Source organism: Rhinolophus ferrumequinum, chromosome 8 (assembly GCF_004115265.2).
Source record: "Rhinolophus ferrumequinum isolate MPI-CBG mRhiFer1 chromosome 8, mRhiFer1_v1.p, whole genome shotgun sequence".
NCBI lineage: Eukaryota > Metazoa > Chordata > Mammalia > Chiroptera > Rhinolophidae > Rhinolophus > Rhinolophus ferrumequinum.
The window spans coordinates 11,817,789-11,837,673 of record NC_046291.1 but is presented as its reverse complement, the minus strand read 5'-3'; the positions used below and the strand labels follow the sequence as shown (position 1 = coordinate 11,837,673).

At 37.8% G+C, this 19,885-nt stretch overlaps 1 protein-coding gene across 1 annotated transcript in view; it reads right to left on the bottom strand.

Moving 5' to 3' along the window:
- DOCK10 (dedicator of cytokinesis 10) overlaps positions 1–19,885 on the bottom strand; it is a 231,599-nt gene that overhangs the window by 53,020 nt on the left and 158,694 nt on the right. The window contains 11 exon segments of the mRNA XM_033111994.1: positions 906–1,024; positions 1,452–1,544; positions 2,850–2,936; positions 3,305–3,426; positions 3,619–3,742; positions 7,953–8,045; positions 9,777–9,842; positions 10,331–10,518; positions 12,500–12,579; positions 14,526–14,648; positions 19,695–19,777. Of these exon segments, the coding sequence (XP_032967885.1) occupies positions 906–1,024; positions 1,452–1,544; positions 2,850–2,936; positions 3,305–3,426; positions 3,619–3,742; positions 7,953–8,045; positions 9,777–9,842; positions 10,331–10,518; positions 12,500–12,579; positions 14,526–14,648; positions 19,695–19,777 (1,178 nt within the window).

The following is a 19,885-nucleotide window of genomic DNA, read 5'->3' as shown; positions in this document are numbered from 1 at the left end:
AGGAAGGTACTGGAAACATGTCAATGTCAAGAGTAATTTTTTCCCCAGAACATTGTGACTAATATTTTTAAAACAAATGAACTTTAGGAATATATGATTCAATAATCAATTCAAAACACTATCTCTATTAAGAGGAAATTGTGGCTGCCAATCACTAGACAGATTAATAATGCTGGAAAAATGTAGTATAGACAAACTTAAAGTGAGAACAGTTGGAGAAAAAGTGAATATTTAGAAAAAGAAAATGATCTAATGGGGATGTGAAATGGTACAGCCACTCTGGAAAACAATTTGGCTTTTTCTTAAAAACTACACATGCAGAGAAATGTTAACTCAGAGAAATGAAAGCTTATGTTTACCCAAAATCTACCAAAAACTGGAAGCAACCCAGAATCATTCAACAGGCCAATTGTTAAACATACTGTGGTATGGAATACTACTCAGAAATAAAAATAAATGAACTATGGGTATATACAACAACATGGATGAATCGTCGGAGAATTATGATATAAACTGATAGTATCATACCGTATGATTCTCTATATGTCAATATCCTGGTAATGCCCTTTATTATACTAGTTTTGCAAGATGTTGCCATTGCGGTAAAATGGATAAAGGGAAAACGGGATCTCTATGCTTTATTTCTAACAAGTGCATGTGAATCTATAATCCTCTCAAAATAAAGATTTTCATTCGAAAACAAAAAGAAAATGTTAAGAGGTCTAAAACCATAGTCGAATGATAATAATTGATGATTAGAAGGTAAGAAGTCAAGAGTGAGGAATACTTAAATTTGAGACACGTGGTAAAACAAAATGTAAGAATATACAATTAGGTGGCCACTCAGTTATAATCAAAGTTGTGCGTAACCACAGGTGATAAAAATCTCTTCCCCTAAGGGATACCTGGTCACAGTTGTACTTATTTCATCTTCCTCATTCTGTACCAAAACCTTGAAGAGCTGATTCAAGATTATAGGCAGAAAACTCATGATTGCATGAATCTTTTCCACATTCAGTAAGTTCTGTAGTAAATTGACAAGAAGAAAAAAGAAAGAAAACAACAACACACTGATTAAATTTGAAGCACATTCTGCTGATGTTTTGCAGAACTTGAACGTGAATACTTTAGCTCCCCTTTATCTGGCTTTATTTTTTATCACATTTACCATGGCATGGGCATAATGGAATTGTAGCAAGGACACTATATTTAATTAAGTAATTTAAAATCAATTGTTTTTGATTTTCAATGATTTTTGTTTTGGAAACACCAATCTTTGCTTGTTTTCTAATCAACAAAATATTCAGGAATTGTGAAATAAAATCTTTTAATCTCTGAATTGATAAGGCATATAAAAATCTTTAGTGATAATTACCACTGAATTTGCTATTCAATGGAAATTATAGAGGTTTCTTTTGTCCACCACTGAAACTATTTGCATGTCACATTACCTTGCAAGAGCGGATGAAATTCGAGGTAGGTGACTGAGACATATCTTTCTCTCTTTTTTGGCACTGATGGAAAAATGCGTTCACATATGGATCCTGAAACAGCCAAAAAAAAAAAAAAAGAAAGCAAATGTGTTTATTTCTGATGACACATAAACTGTCTAACAATCACGGTGCTGGGAGGTAAGCATTTCTGTGAAGGACTCAGAGTGACAGGGCTTCATTTACACCAGACATTCTGGCACATAGTCTACTCTCTCTCCTATGTCATTCTCATGGGTTTGTTTTCCTTCTTAGCCACATGACAATGGCTAAGCTCTGCCCTTAGCTCTGTACCTTTTTTTTTTTTTTTAAATTGCCTTCTTTCATCTTCTTACTCCTGCTTCTTCCAAGACTTCTACCAATTTTTCTTACATGTTCCTTAACACACAACTGAAACTGAGAGACAGAGAACTCAGGACATTCTGAGATACAGAAAAGCAGGGTTTGGTGGAGCATGACTGTTCTGTGGGACTCAACCAGGGCTGATGGCATCAGAGAAAAGACGGGTTTAAAGAGTCATGGGTATAAGATCAGGAAAGAGGATTAAATGTGGCTTGAGACACTAGAGGTTACTGAAAGATATTTCATTCCAGTATACGTATGGTGCCTGGAGTATTTCATTTTTCTTAGCACCCAAGTATGTGCTAGAGATAAAGCAGCATGAAGCAAAAATCAAAAAGCAGATACACATGGAATTTAATAAAGGAGAAAGACATATTCTATGTACTTGTAATAATTTGCTCTGCAGTTTGTAATTGGTGCCACGGACGTTCTCACATTGTGGTAGGTAGACCGAGCTGCCTTGCAGCAGAAGGGGTGAGTACGCTAGTGATAATAATTAGATTTGTATTGCATTTTGCACTTTATGAGATATTTTCACGTGCAGTTTCTCATTTTAAGCCTCACCACACCTTAGGCGAGAGATTTTATTGTCATCATTGTTCTGATGAGGAAATAAGAACTGCAGTAAAGTGACCTCTCCAAGGTCACTGAGTCAGAAATTGGCCAAGGCGGCTCTCAAATGCAGTTCTGCTGACTTCATGGCCTTCCCATTCTTTATGTTGAACATTTCATTTTTAACACTTGGGTGTTGTCAGTGGAAGCAAAGCCATCTTCCAAGGAGAGTGTCATACAGATAAGTACACTTCTGGTATTTGGGTCTGCAGTTTTATGGTGTTTGGGCTTTTATGGGTTAGTGTATTCTATTTCTCCTGGGAAAGGCACAGAATTATGCTGCAAATATTCTTCCTTTTCAATCACCTGCTCTTCTGACACCCTGAGTCTCCTCCTGTAAAGATAGGAGACACCTGATTCTATGTGTTTATGAAGATGCTGACATTTTGGAAAAAACATGCTCACCTGAGTATTCACTGTTGATACAACAAATGTCGATACTTTGAAAAGTGGTTTGCCACCATCAACCCATTTAATGTCACTCCCACCGTGCTGCAAAACAAGAGTTTGTTACTGTCACCACAGCAATTTGAGAGAAAGCAAATAAACTGGTTGTTTATGTTAATTTGCTGTCCTGCTCCATTAATTTTACATTATTACAAAGATGGAAAATAAAAGACGCAAATACATTAGGTGACATTGGTAAGTGGACCAATGTAGTATCAGGGGATCATTCTTAATAGATCATTTCTCTTGGCCAAAAAGTAAACAAGATATTTGAAATGTGGTAGGTGCATTTGACGCATGACTATAATGGATATATACACTTTGGCTGGGTTAGTTTAAACAGCAGAAAGAAGATAACCTCATGCCATTTAGCTCATGTATTTTCTTCTCTTAAATTATACATCATTCAATACCTTCCCACTTGCAGAGTCTTGAAAGCTTAAATAATTTGGAGGCAGGGTTGTAGCTATTGGGATGTTATACTCTTGAGAAGCTATCTGATCACGTTTCATCAGAGGAAGCCAAGCATATCCAACTGTGCAAAAGAACAACAAAGAGAAAATTTTTGAGCACAAACCTCCATGGTGAGGAGTAAAAATAAAGCGACTTATCATTTATGAATACAATACTTCACTAAAAAATTAATAAATCAGAGTTTTTAAAATACTCTCCAGTTCCAGTCAAACAGATGACGTGTAAAGGTACGTCAGATCGCTTCCTGTCATACCGGATGTTTCCAGAGCCTCCTTCTTTCTGGCATTAGCTTTCGCATTGATGTCACAAGTGACATGATAAAAAGAGAATAGAATATGGTGTTTTTCATGGAGTTGTGTGGGTAGCTCAATTTTCACCTGCAAAAAAGGAGATAATAGCTCAACTGAGATTAAAATCATTTTTCCAGGGTCAAGGCAAGAGAAAGCATAGGCACCTTTGCCTTCTAAAAATTCTTTAACTGAAATCTAGGGCCATGTTTAATAGTGTTAGAAATACTGATTTAACTCTCAGTAAATATCCATCCTGCTAGCAGTAATGTGTTAACATGTTGATATTTTTACTTCTTTATTGGGGTGTATAATCATAAGTTAGGATACCTAGAATGTCTGGTTAGATAATAATTTATGCTTCTATAGTATGGATTAAACACACACACACACATACACACACACACACACACACACACACAGACATAACTGTAGACTGTAAACAGGCACAGATTGAGGACCTGTCATCAAGGGACATACACTGAGTGACAACGAGTCCTTGTTTCCCAAAGGGTGTGCATGGACCTGTTGCATGAGCATGACTTGGGAGCTCATTAGAAATGCAGAATCTTCGACACTCCCTTCAACATATGGAATCAGAATCTGCATTTTAATAAGATCCCCAGACAGTTCATAGGTCCATTGCTGAGAAACATGCCAGTAGTAAATGATGTAACTTAAGCATGGAATTCATCCCTTTTAAAAAAATAAAACACAAAAAATGTGGTATATACTGTATAAAAATATACATATTATGGTAAGTAAGTCAGGAACCATCTTGTGAAGAGGTCATGCTGTAGCTACATGAATAATGATTCTGAATAAACATAAAACACAAATGATAGGGGTTAATAATAGGCTTAATGAGGCGCATATCCCATGTTCCTGGAAAGAGGAGTTTTGAAACCTTCTACATTTTATAGTCTTACGGTTCCCAAACCTCTATCACATATGCAGTCATTTAATTCCCCCAAGAGCCTTGTGAAGGAAGTGGGGTCATACAGAGGCAGGAGTCACCAAGATTATGGTCTGGTCAGTAACAGGATCTTTCAGGACCAGGACCCATGTCTTCTGACCACTTCACACTGGAATTCCAGGATCCTGGGCAAGTCAGCTGCATTCCATTCAATATCAGCAACTACATAGCTTCCAGAACAATCAAATCAAATACTGAGCTGATAGAGAGCCAGGCAAATTATCAACCAGCTTACTTATTAGACTCTCTGTACATCTCTTTGGCTAATTTATTTCCACCTTTTCAGGAAAGGATTTAGTGCATCGATTTGCAAAGTGTTGTCCCTGGACCAGAGGCATCAGCATCACCTGGAAACTTGTTAGAAATGCAAATTCGCAGGCCCAGACATACAGAATCCAGTGGCTTCCAGTAATCTGTGCCTTAACAAGCCTTCCAGGTGATTCTGATGCATGAGCAAGTTTGAGAAGTCCTGAATTAGAATGGTTTGCAGGTTAACATATTGTTTATATACATCATGATAACCTGGTATATATAAAAAAAGCACATATACAGGTCAAAACATAAAATGATTAACAATGCAGTAGAATGAAATTTTCTTTTTTTACCCAACATAAAGAGTACATGGGAATGCAACAAGTACTCAAAAATTACAGTTAACTAAATACTAATGCAAATATTCTTCATTTAACAAATACTGCAAATATTCACATTATCACTGTGCCTTGGAAGAATTTATATTTATGCTTTTGCAATTAATGCAATCACTTTTTGCAATAATAAGGAAGGAAATAAAGCCTTAGTTTTGAGTTTACACTGCAAAGTTCACCAGGCTGTTCATTACCTACATGTTCTACTGTGAACAAGCATGTGGCTTTTACAAGGATTGTGGGAAGCACATGAGAGTGAGAGAGATTAAAGCCAGAGTTAACAGTGAGAAATCCTTTTTTCTTTTTCTTTCTTCTCTTCTTTCATTTTTTCCCCTTTCCCTTCCCTTCCCTTCCCTTCCCTTCCCTTCCCTTCCCTTCCCTTCCCTTCCCTTCCCTTCCCTTTCCCTTCCCTTCCCTTCCCTTCCCTTCCCTTCCCTTCCCTTCCCTTCCCTTCCCTTCCCTTCCCTTCCCTTCCCTTTCTTTTCCCTTCCCTTCCTTTCCCTTTCCTTTCTTTTTAATCTTACATGGCTATAGAGCATGCACTTTTCAGATGGACTTTGCCAAGAGGTCAACCAATACAGTAAATATCCTAGAATGTGGTGATAGCACTTTCCCTTAATGTTTTTGCCTTCTGTCCTGAATTTATAGGGGAAAAAAAAGAGCATTAAATGGATGTGGAGGAAGGAGATAAGGTTAGGCAGGTTTGTGGTTCATTGGTGTTCTTTTAATAAGTTTTAAAATGACTGATGTGTAACAAGGTGGGGTAGGCAGAGTAATAGCCCCACAAAGATGTCCTTTGTATCTTAATCCCCAGAATCTGTGAACATGTTACGTTATGTGGTTAAAAGGGATTGTGCAGATAGGATTAAGTTAAGGATCTTGAGATGGGGAGACAATGCTGGATTAGCCAGTGGGCCCAGTGTAATCACAGGGTCCTTATCAGAGAAATGCAGGAGGCTCAGAGTCAGAGGCAACCTGAGGAGGAAAGCAGAAGTCACAGTGATGAAACTGGTAGAAGGGTCACGCGTCAGTGAATGTCGGCAGCCTCTAGAAGCTGGACAAGGGAAGGCAAGGATTCTCCCTTACAGCTTCCAGAAGGAACGTAGGGCTGCTGACACCTTCATTTCACCCCCGTGAGACCCACTGCACAGTTCTGACCTCCAGAACTGTAAAACAATGAATGTGTGTTGTTTAAGCCACTAAATTGTGGTAACTTCTTATAGCAGTAATAGACAACGCAAAGGATGTGATTTTTAAATCTCAGCCATCATACCAGCAGGTTGCCTTAATTCAGACCTTTGCTTCATGGCTAGAAATGAAATGTAATCCCAGAAACTTGTTTGTTTGTGAGTGTGTATAGTAAGTTACCACTGACCCAGTGAGGTTTTCTCTATGTGTTACAGCAGGGTGGTGAAGCTTCAGGCTTTGCAGTCACATGGCCTGGTGTGAATTCTGATTATCACTTAGCAGTTATGTACCCTTTGTAGAGTTACATAACTCTCGGAGTCCCTGCTCTTATCCATAGAATAGGAAGGTATGATGGTAATTTTATGTGTCAGCTTGACTGGGGCCACAGCATGCCCAGGTAGCTGGTGAAACATTATTTCTGGGTGTGTCTGTGAGGGTGTTTCCACAAGAGAACAGCATTTGAATTGGTGGACTTAGCAAAGCAGATGGTCCTCCCAACATGGGTGGGCATTGCCCAATTTGTGGAGGAACTGAATAGAATGAAAAAGCAGAGAGAGGCTGAATTCCCTCTCTGCTTCACTGCCTGACCTGGAATATTGATCTTCTCCCGCCCTTTATGGTTCCGGTTCTCAGGACTTTGGACCTGGACTGGAATCTATACCTCAGGCTCTCTGGCTCTCAGGCTTCCAAACTGCACCACCGGCATTCCTGAGTCTCCGACTTGCAGATGGCAGATTGTGGGACTTCTCAGCCTCCATAATGATGTGAATCAATACCTTATTTATTATCTATCTATCTATCTATCTATCTATCTATCTATCTATCTATCTATCTTCTATCATCGATCTATCTATCTATCTATCTATCTATCTATCTATCTATCTATCTATCCATCCATCTATATACCTATCTATCATCTTCCCTGCTGGCTCTGTTTCTTTAGAGACCTTGTGGGGATTAAGTGAGCTGATGCATATATGTATGGTGCCTGGCACGTAATAAGAGCGTCTGAGAGTTGGCCAGGACAGGTCTTGCTCCACGCCACGTTTAGAGATGAGCGGGTCCAAGCTCACTCAATTTCACACAGGTTGCAAGCAGTAGTGTTGGCTCATACTCTCTATTCCTTTGTTCTTTCCATTGTGACATGAAATGTTGCTACTGAGTGGTAAAAGCTATCTAACATAATCTTTATTCTATTAACCAGAGAAATAAAAGAAACCAAAATTAGTCTCACTTGAAAAGAATAACAACAACAACAACAACAAAATCACATTTTTAAAAGGCAGCTCTGTGCAGAACTATTTGAATCTGCAACATATTTCTGAAGCAACTGTCAATGTAGTGTCTAATCTTGGTTAAGTAAACATCTGCCAAGGCACGTCCTTAGTCTGAGGTGAGGTCTAGAGTGAGTGTTTATCATTGTGCATTACCTGGCCCACTCACCCATCTTTTTAGAAGCTGCTGGGGGCAGTGGAAGCCTGACCCTTACCTCGTCTGAGAAATCCGGATTCTGGGAATGGTGCAGAACTGCAGTGTAGGCGGCTGAGGTGAAGAGGGGCCCTCCAGGTTTTCCATAAATACACTGTTTAAAAAATTATGAGATGAATTATTATGAGTGTCTGAAATTAACCTTGAGCAAAAAAAGGGCACGACTTTTCAGTTACCAATCCTGGGACAAAGAGGAATTTTGTGATAACTTGCCAGGCATAGCTGATATCTAATTAACCTTGAACTTCTTTGACATGCTGCCTTGTGTTTATTATAAAATGAGGTGCTTCTGAAGATAAAATTGAAGGCTTTAATTCATTGTGTAGCTATTACATCAACACTGAAGACCTGAATCAGTTCACGCCCTAACTTTTGGTTTAGGAGATAAGATCTCATTTGTTCCATTCTGATTCCTGCAGGTGACCTCTTGAAGGAACCTGTGGTATCCAGCTCTGGTCCACAGTTTCAGGCAATCAATTGGGTGACCACAAAGCTTGGTTGGACCCCAGCCCCAGACATGCCAGCTCCCAACCAAGTATGCTGAGCTGGCAGGATAGGGCTGGTTTCAGGTTCCACTATATTAAATTACAATTCTATCTAGTCCCTAATCAGGCCAGGAGGTGTGATATGGCACTTTCCAGTCACATGCAGTTTACAAGCTTCCTTAGCCCAAAGCCCAGGATCCGTCTTCTGGCGTCTGCTGTATCTGTGTGATGCTTTAGACTGCAATGAAACAGGGACCCACACACTTGCGGTTATTCTTCTTTCCTCGAATTTTCTGCATGAACACTGCTCTAACAGGCCTGGTGTGTTTGCCATCTGGTCACCACCTTTGTCTGCTTGCTTGTTCCATTTCCCTTTATGTTTTCTCTCCTGATGCTAACGCTATTGTGGAACTTGGAACTTACGGACGCTGAGAAGTAGCTCAAGCATATTTTAAAGAACTCTTTCTCTCTTTGCTGCTTGATTCAATCACTCAAATTGATTACTGTTCTTCTGAATAATGCTACCAACCTTAACACAGAGAACACAACTGGAACCTGGCAGAGCGCTTTAAGAGATTATCTCAGCTAATTGTGGGGGTTAGAGATTCATTTTGTCCTTTATATCTCATTCCTTTGAGGCACCAAAATTGGGAAGGTCTGGCTGCTGGCCCACTAAAAAGTAATTTTCTTCTCTGTTTTTATAGGTTATTTTATGTTGTTTGAAGCCCCTCAAATAAAAACAGCATATATCAAATGTGAACTCTGAAAAGTGTCATCCAGTTGAAGCTCTATAGGTTAAAAAAACAGCACAGTTCATACAAGCCTCAATTTTATTGAATTATGTGATCAAAAACGGGACGGACTTCCCAGAGCCATTTCCCAGCTCCTCGGTCCGCTGGCCATTCGAATCATCCATTGGCATGAATGAGCATCCCACCGGCCCACTGCGTTAGTCGTGAGGCCGGTCTGCAGCCGTGGTTCTCCACGGGCCGCACGGAGGCGGGCTGGGATGCGGCATTTTAAATCAAGCACGCTCAGTTAATCTTTGGAAAGGGCAAGGTCTTCCAGAGGGGATTTTTTTTTTTGCATTTGTTTCACAGTAGAATGCTTTCCTTTTTTCCAAATCATGAAAAGCTAAGCAGAGCCTCAAGACTGGCATTTCTAATAGATCTAGTTAATAATGATGGCTACGAAGTTGGGTACATTTTAGGACATCTAAAACAAATGTATTGAGCTGCTCCTCTTCCAGCCACACTCAAATCCAAAGCTCCTCAGTGGTGGAATGACCTGTGCATCTGTTTGCCCCCTTTGTGCTATGTCCCCGTGCGAACTTGGCTTACCTTCACGGGCTTAGCACCTTCATCATCAGAATTTTTGAATTCAATGCACACAGTTATATTCCGTGCCTGAAATTATGGTAAGGGAAAATGGAAATTATAATTGCCTGTTATATAACACCAGAAAACAATCCAAGTGCCTAAAATAAGTAGCTGCTAATTAAATCTGAAAAATGTAGCATACCCAATACTTTCTCATGACCTTATCCACTCAGAAATAGCGGAAGGACTTGGATAGATTATTTAAAAGGAAAGAAAAAACTCATATTGAAACAGGGCAGGTATGCTATTTTCAGAGGACCTTAAGAAACTAAAAAACGTCTAGAACAAACTATTTAGGGCTGATTTCAGCAAGGCTATTAGTATATTACATAATTGTGCATCCTTAAACGATTTTAAGCGGAAACTCATCACTGTCCCTTATTATGCATTTTCTCCAAATGGTTTTCTTTTCCAAAGTGTTGAACGATAGTAATTTGTATCTGAACTTTCAAGAAACCATCTTAACGTGATCTAAATAGAGTGGAGAGAGAGGATCACAATGCAGAAACATATACCTTGTTGAAACATTTCTGGCTGTCATACTTGAGGTGCTTGGGGTAAACGTAAATTTGATTTTTGTACACTCTGTAAGGACGGCAATACTTTGTTGAGTCGTAAACAAATTCTTCCACCTCCACTGTGGGTTCTGGTTGAGCCATCACATTGAAAGGCTTGACAGGGATAAAGGACGATGTTACACAGTCTTTAAAAATCAGAAAATAAGAGTTTGTCATTTAATATGATTGTTTTTACATGAAGAATACTTAATAGATGTTAAAATTAATCCACTCAAAATAGAAACTCCATACTTTTAAACCAATCTGTGTTAAGTTAGGCAAGCATGAACAATTTGTAGGAGGTAGGCATGATAGATAATTAAGGTATATATGTAACATCCAAATTGATGTCTCAAAAACTGGTAGATCACTTGGATGGATTTATAACTATTTTCTTTTTATATGAAGCTTGATATAAAAAGTAAATTTTAGCTAATGATCCTTTGAGCATACTAATTTGGGATTATAAAGACTAATTCACTGATCTTTACTATAACACTATAAAAAGAATACAGTTATTGATCTATGGCAGAATCAAACTTTGTCCAATGGGTCTACTACTGATAGTACGGATTAATAGTAAATTTTCCCTGTGGAATGATTTCACAACACAAGCACCCTCGACATTATTCGATACAATTTATTTCATTTTTTTCTTCAGGTTTTACAAACTTTTAAAATCTAGCTTGGTAGGAACAGCTTGAGGGGGGGAAAATCGATCCTTAAGACTTTATAAATCAAAACTTTTGTTACTAAATAGTTTGGACACTATAGTTGTGGTACTGAAAGACAGCAAGGCCTTCTGCCTTTCTTTACCCCATCTAGAATCTTTCTGTGCTCAACAAAGCGAAATGATTAGCTAACTATGCTTGGAAATCCGATTACAGGTTTTTTGTTTTTTTTTTGAAAATCAATTATAATATTTTTATTATTTGTTCATACTTCCCTAATGTCCTACAGTCCTCGCAAAGAGAATATTTTAGCTTTCTCTTTTGTTATTTTCTTTTCCATGGTTAATAAAAGCCACATCCTGCATCAGGGAGAGGAAATGGCTTAGTTTATCCTCTGCTCTTTCTCACCAATCAATTTAAAAGTGATTTGGAGCCATGGCTTAACTTAGAATCCTCATTTTATTTCATATTAAAATGATTTGTGGAAAAATTTAAGAATAAAAAACTTAATAGTGCTAATGGTAATCCAAATATCCTATGGTAGAAATCTTATCTCTGTTTGCAGCTAATTTTACGATGCCTGTATTCATTCTTTGCATCACTGAGAAAGTCACTAAAAGGCATAATCAGAAGTAACAAAAATAAATAAATAAATAAATAAATAAACAAACAAACAAACAAACAAATAAACAAACCAATCTCACCACTAAGAAATAAATTCTGAAACTCTTATTTATAAGTTAGTAAAAGCTTCTCCTGAAATTCAAATTTTCATTGACATAAATAGGACTTTTGATCATAGTCTGAAAAAGATATATACTTTCTGTGTAATAGCAGTCTAAAAATATTCCAGTTTTAATTACTGCATGGCCACTTGGGTGGCTATGGCATTGTGTTCAGAGTAACCCTTGGCAGCAAAGTGTGGCAGAACCACCCCTATATTCTGAGTCAGAGGAACTGCACAGAATATAAATTCCTCTATTATGGGTTATTGGTTTATCAATCTATCTGAATTCAACTTTCCTCATTTGCAACCCTTCAGGGTTTTGAGTATTCAATAATATAATTTAACACCTTGTTGGGTACATGGTGCATACCAAATAAATATTAGGTTACCCTGAATATATTAGGTTGGTGCAAAAGTAATTGTGGTTTAAAAGGTGAAAAATAATTGCAAAAACCACAACTACTTTTGCACCAACCTAATAATTCCTATCCTACAATACTTATAATTTTAAAGAACAAATCAGAATCCCCAAATTTCTATAGGATAATGAATTCCATTTATCTCAAACTTTGAAAAAAAAAACCCCAAACCTTTGTAACCAAGCAACTATCCAACCAACCAACCAACCAACCAACCAATGGACAAACCCCCCTGCCCCCCCAAAAAACAAAAAAACAAACACTTAAATATTCAAAACTCTACAAGCAAACCATGACATCATCATCATACTTGGATGCTCCAAAGGAATGTTGTCAACAGCAATATCAAGGCTTCCGGGGATGGTCTGCATTTTGCTTACTCTGTCAGCCCTGTGAAAGTATGCCAGCATAAACACACACACACACACACACACACACACACACACACACACACTGAATTATTCTAGTTGTCAAGGAAAAAACAGTCAACTGTAATTCTGAGCTTTGATAAATAAGTACTGCTCAAAATTCATCACTTACTAATTATTTCACTCCATGGTAGGATTATCCATGCTCTTGAGGTTATTTACATCTACCCTGTGTGGTGGGAATGTTATATAAAGGTGTGCACACTTCTTCCCATCTCCATATTTGGTGAAGCCCCATTGATAGCTTGAAATTAGCCATGGTCGGAGAATTTACACCATAGAAATTGGCCATCAGAACACAAAAGTTTTTTTTTTTTCCCTTAGAGGGTCAGTTGGCAAACATTTATCAGCACAATACTGAGAATAAACATCATAAGGTATGAAGCATCTATGAAATAATTTAATGTCTCATCAGTATGGCATTGAATATTCTAGATGCCCTCTAACTGCCCTAGTGATAACTTTCTTTGCTATACACTGATAACACGGGTTTTGTGAGAGAATGGTCTTCTCCTGTTTATATGCAATTATGCCCAAACCTTTTGACCATTCCTTTCTCAGCATTCCAACTTTTAATGCTTTTGTACACTTAGTAGCTGCAGTGGCCTCGGGGAAGGATATGGTGGGTGCTCTGACTAGGACATTTGAGGAAGTCAAGAGGAGGGTCTCCCCACGTAAGGAGTGGTCTTGTAGGGCCACAGAAAAGTAACACTTGTTCAGGGCCTCCTCCAAGATTTTACTTCTTACCTTTATTTTGCTTCCTAAGGTTTATAATTTTTCCCAGAACAACAACAACAACAAAAAAAACATTGGGAAAACATACCTTATAGTTAAATAGAAACATATCCACTATTGACAATACAGAAAGTATTAATCATGTTTGTTTCATTGTAATATATTATTTTTATTTTGGATAAACAAAATTAATTGATAGGAGATTGCTGATTCTTAGATGGGAAAGACACAGCGTTAACATCCCAGAAGGGGGCAAAGAATCCTGTGTGCATTAGGGGACTAACAATTTAAGATAAGTTGCTTGTCATGAAAGATCTTATCATCATCAGATAATGAATGCACGGTGATTAATTTTTAAAATGTAGCTTTTGCATTTTTCAGTTTTTAGCACCAGCTTCCATCATTCCCTCCAAGAGCATTTGAATGACAAAAATATTATGAATTACTGTATTCACAGCAATTAATTGTTCTGTGGAGTTTCAACACATAGTTCTAAAATTCCTCAGCACTCTTCCTATTTTGAGGTGTCTATGTCCCCTTCCTTTGAATCTAGGCTCTGTGACAGCTTGACAGTGCATGCATGTCATGGTAGAAATGGCACTGTGGCACTTTCTCAGCCCCCATGTTAAGAAACTGGCAGTGATCATTGTCTGATCCTTGGGACACTTACTCTTAGAACCCAGCCATGAGGAAACCATAGTATCTCATGGAGAGGGTCGATGGAGAAGAACCAGTTTCTAGCCCACAGCCCCAGTTGAGCTCCCACTAACTTGGCAGTCATTAAATGAGCCGTCTTGAAAGTGAGTCCTCCGGCTCCAGTTGACCTCTCCCAGCTGAGGCCATGTGCAGAAGAGATAAGCTCTCCTTATCTATCCATGCTTAAATTATGGACTGAAGAGTAAAATAAGTGATGTTGTTATTTAAAACCACTAAGTTTTGGGGTGATTTGTTACATAGCAATAGATAACTGACATAGTTTAGTGTTTCACTCTCCTATGTAATTCTGGCAGATTTACTCTTGTCAGTGGCATTTGGGCATATGCAAAGTCATCTGCTTTCTGGAGGAATTTGGACATTTGAGAATCTGATCATCAAGTATTGTTTATGCACAAATAATAAAAGTAGCAATGTAGTTGATTTATGTTAATTTCAAGAGCATTAAAAAAATCTTACCTTCTATAATCTGACACTATTTTAAGTTGATCCTCGGTTGAAATCTTGCTGCTTTCTTGTCTGTATAATGGGGAAAATCTTGAGTCTCTGTCCACATTTCCCTGGTTGTCCTTAAATACTGATCTGAAAGAAAATAATATTTATTCAGGTTGGTGTTTGGATATTGTTTACGGAGTTGTGTTTTAAAGGTGGTTAGAATGATTCAATTAGAAACTTCTATTATAAATAATCTTATGAAATAAAAAGACAAGAAAGCTTCTTAGACAGAAGTTACATTTACACACTATATTGGTTATCTTTAACCTCTTATTTTCAACTTGTTATTTAAAGTGACAGCAGCCCATATTACAGCTACATTTATTTATAATTTAGTAACGTATCAGAATCTTGGAGTATTAGGTGAGTAGAAAGGAAGGGACATATGTTATTCCTTTTTCATTATTTCCTGAGCAAGCCAGGGCCACTTCAGTTTGGGTGGTGCCAGTAGAATTTACTAGTGGAAAAGGGATAAGATTGTGTAGAGGGATAAGATGTAGGTGTAGAGGGTCTGACTCCTGAAACATTTTCATGGAGATAAATGTGCTCAAATCCCAAATTTTAGGACAGAGACAAATATACAATGGAGAACACTTGAGTCAGAATTTTGTATTAATAAAGAGAATGCCATGAACCTAGGGCATTTATTTCCTTCCTCAGTCTATTTCATTGGAACTGGATAGATTTAGTTAAAATAAATAACTTGTTTTTGCCCAAATAATATAGTAATGTTAGGCCATACTTGCTGACAAGCTAGTATGCATAGTATGCTTAATGTCCATTTTTCTTCCTCATAATTCATCATACTCTGTGCTTATGAAAGAAAATTAGATCCATGTGTAATTGATTTTTCTTTAATGTTAGAGAAATGCTGAATTTTTATTTCTTCTACCTTAAGGAGCTCAGCTAGACTATTTTATTACTCTTTAAATTAAGCAAATATTTCAATACACAGTCTGAAATGGCCATTTAAATGGAAATCTGATCATAGAGTTTTAATGTGAACTCATATAGAGAATGCACTAAGAATTTATCAGAATGATATTTTTAGACTCTGTCAATCTTTCTTCTCATTTTTCTCTGTTAAGTACTAAGTGAGGGGGAAAATGTCCCCTATCAAATAACACTGGGGAAGCAGAATCAAAATATTTAACCTGAAGATTGGTTTTATTTATATATTATGCAGGGCTTTTATTCGAGTACGGGACATGTGAAAAAAAATATGATGTATTTCCCAATGTGGGAGGAAGTTAACTGATCTTGAACAGCAGTTTTCTTGATTAACCAGTCACTTCAAATATATCGATAGACATGAGTTGTATAACTCGTCTTTGCTCTTATCCACAGCTCTATCCTGGAAATAGCTCGCTTACAGTGGACATGTTGTAAAGAGAATGAGAAACATGGCACCATGAAGTGCCGCTGCCAGTGCCATCTACTTTGTCCTTGCTCGATAAATACGCTAGCTGGCAAGGGAACCCAGAGCTGACTCATCTACACAAATGGTTCCAGGGTGGCTGGGACACCGTGCCTAGTTCTGACTGTCACAGTTGAGCAATGATCAGTATATGGTGAGGGTCTCAGAAGCCTGATATTTGGGGTATGATTGGAGGAAATGTGGTGTTTAGCCTGAAGGAAAAGAAGCTTAGGTGTTCCTGAGAGTTTCGTTCATAAGCAGCATGGATAGCCATGACGTAGAGAAAGAACTGGGCGTCTAATTTGTGGCTATGGAAGACAAAACCTAAAAGTGATTGTCAGGTAGTTTAAAAATATTTTTAAAAAGTGAATTATCTGGGGGTGGCCGGTTGGCTCAGTTGGGTAGAGCAGGGTACTCTTAATAACAAAGTTGCCAGTTCGATCCCCACATGGGCCACTGTGAGCTGCGCCCTCCACAACTAGATTGAAACAACTACTTGACTTGGAGCTGATGGGTCCTGGAAAAACACATTTAAAATAAATAAAAGTTAAAAAAAAAAAAAGTGAAGTGTCTAATCATTAGAGCTAGAAAAAGTCAGAAGGAACCACTGTGGGGTGCACTTGAGCTTCCGTCGTTGGAAGGATCCAGCGTTTGGAAGACCATTTGTTGGGGAGTGTTGTTGTTTCCCTGTGCACTTTCTATAAATGTATAGACATGAGAAGGACATTTTTATTTTAGTGTCATTCAATTTTAAAGAAACTCCGGTGTTGTGTGCTAGTTCATTTTGAATGTCTCATGAGACAGAGTAAAAGAAATCAAAAAGAGTGTTGGCATGGATTTTGGCACATATGATTCTGGGGGTGATATGCATGGAGAGAGTTTCATTTAACATGATACATTTGTAAGGGTTGACTTTCTCCTGAATCAACAAGCGTAAAACACCCTATATTGCCATATTGAATGTGTTCTCTTAACCTACTCCAAATATAAATTTCTTTTTTTTTTTTTTTTTTTTTGCTATAAAATGGCACCACAGCTGGTGTCAGAAATAAGAACATGTACCAAATTAATTTCGGATAAAATGTTCATAGTGATGTGATGAGCATCTGTGTTGCAGTGGGTGGGATGATTGGATCTGGGTAAAAATATGGTTATAAGCCAAATTGTCAATTCTATGCTTTTCAAAAGTGGCCATCGATTTTAAAGGCTAAAATGTTTTAGAGTACACTCAAAGCTATATTGTGACAAAAACTGCAATCTAGAAAATGTAATAGAGAGGCACAGTAGCCAGAGAATTAGCAGTATTGACAGGGTATTGAAATATGTCAGGAAGGCAGCTTATGTCAAAATAATATGAATAATGAGCCCCCCTCTGATTGGGTCAACACTTTTTTGAAGCACTGTCCACATTGTGAAGGGGAAACTCAAATCTTCTTTGGTTGTATCTTGCGCTTATTTTTGTGGTTACATAACACAAGTGGTCTCACATAAAGTTTTTAGAACTGTTTGGCTAACTATTTTTTCTCAGTTGCTAGAAATGTTTATGTAAATCTAAATCATATTTACATACACAAATTGGAGGTGTATGCTGTTTCCTAACCTACAACCAAACCACGAATCGGGCATGAATGTAGCATGAGCTTGTGGTTTTGGTGGCTTTTCCTGTCTTAGACATAATTACTTTAGTAGTTGGTAATGTTGTCAGCCTTCCTAAAAACTTCATCTGTCTTTCTTCCTACATATTTTACTAGACAACTTCAAAACAGGATTGTTACTTCTTCTCTATAACGGGCATTTCTTTTACTTATTTCCCTCACATTGTCCTTCAATTCCCTAAGTTTACTAGAAAGGAGTTCCTGTTGAGGTCAACATGATCTCCACAGATGACTTAATAATAATCATATTAGACTAATGATTTCTAATAATGACTATATCTTTTATTGGGTAAACATCAGTGTTCATTAATTGCTGCAACAGTACGTTTGGTATTATCATTCCTTTTCTGTTTATTAAAAAAAAAAAACTGAGATAAAGAGAGACTACAAGTACTTGCCTAAGTTTACTTGTCTAGTAAACAGAGTTGAGATTTCAAACCCAGCTCTGGTTCTAAAATGCCTGTTTCTAAAACCTCAGAACAACGCTAGATGCTTAAAGAGAAAATATGTTTACTATTGCAATTTTGCTATATTGGAATATTTCACTTTTGCCACGGGATATCTTACTTCTACTTGCCCTAATTGATTTTCTTGTGGGAACTGAGAATGATCGATATAAAAAAGTTTGACCAGCGAATTATAACTAGTTCTCCTTTGTCTTGAAACTTATGAAAAATAAAAACCATTAAATTCATCATACGGGGGTTCAGTCTATCTCACTAACATCTTTTTCATGCAGAATATTCTGGCATTAATTGTCCCAGTAGGAGAGAGAGAAAGGGGAGATAAAGTGACATCTATGATCTACTTTATGCCAAGTGCTTTTGCACCTGAGATTGCAAGATTGTACTTACTGTCCCCGAGGCAGGGCTTGTCAGCTTCATGCTGTAGATGGGGACCCTGAGCACTGAAGGGGAAACTTGCCCAAAGTTACAATCTGTAGGCAGTGACCTGATTCAGACCATGTCTGTCAGACTGCTGGGCCTGGTCTTCTTCTCCCTTACTACAGGGCTGACTGCGGCAAATGATTCCTGGGGACTGCGTGAGTCTATCCTGGAGGCTTCTACATTCCCTGGGTGTTCCTGTCCCCAACTTTAAGCAACAACCTCAAAATTATAACAAATATTGGTATGTTGACTGTGGTTAGATTCATCACTGTGAACTGTGAGACCTAAACATGGCACAACTGACAGGTTTGCTCTTCCTTCTGGATTTAAAATTACTGCCATTGGGACAATGTTACCAACATTCAAATGGATACTTAGTGAGTTGTCTCATTTTGCGGCATTAATTCATCTTTTTTGGTTCATTCGATTTGTACATTGCTGACTTTTTTCCCCCTATGTCTATGCCAGGCTCTTCCTCCTTGAAGAAATTCTTATACTATCAAGATGGGAAGAGACTGAGGAGGAGAATAATAATTGATGTTTGAGCAGATCCAAAAAGCAATTTTTGTTCTTTATGCAGAGGTTATATTTCCAGGACAATTCCACCATCAGTGTCCACATAACTCAGCATTTCTATCAGAGAATCAACTGGTACTGACAAACTTGGCTATGCTAATCAGTACCAAAATCAAAGAGAATTTAAATGACAATTTGATGCCTTCATTTAGACATCCATATATAGACCTGTGCTCTCCATACGGATGAAAACATACAGCTGCATAAGAAATCATAGTGCGTCCATCTGAATTTTATGCATGTCAAACTCTCAAGACTGATATAATATCAAGTGTTGGACAAACCAAACATACAATAATAAACAAGTTATGACTTTGATGTGATCCTACCAAGAACCCACTGCATACCTGGTCACGCACACACCGTACACAAATCACGGCTCCAGTCTCTAATGAGCTGCCTGGCTAAACTGTCTTGTAAAACACACATTTCTGGGGAGCTCAAGGTGTTTATAAAGAAGAATACATTAGCCTTAATATACCAACATTAGGTGGTGGTATATTAAAAATAAAAGGAAACACAGAGGTGCTCAAAACAGAAGCTTCCAATGCAGAGTACAAATGCATTTCTATTCTGTGGGTTGCAGTTGTCAACCTACCTCACCGCCCACGCAAACGGCATGCGGTATTTGCCCAACTTGCTGCAGAACTGCCTGTTGGATTTGAGGAACTTTTGTGCATACTAAGGAAAAAAATAAGGAAAAATATTGTTTAGAACATCACGTTACAAACTGTCTATGTAAAATAATAATAAATACTTTTCCATGTTGTCTTATTTTGAATCTCAGTG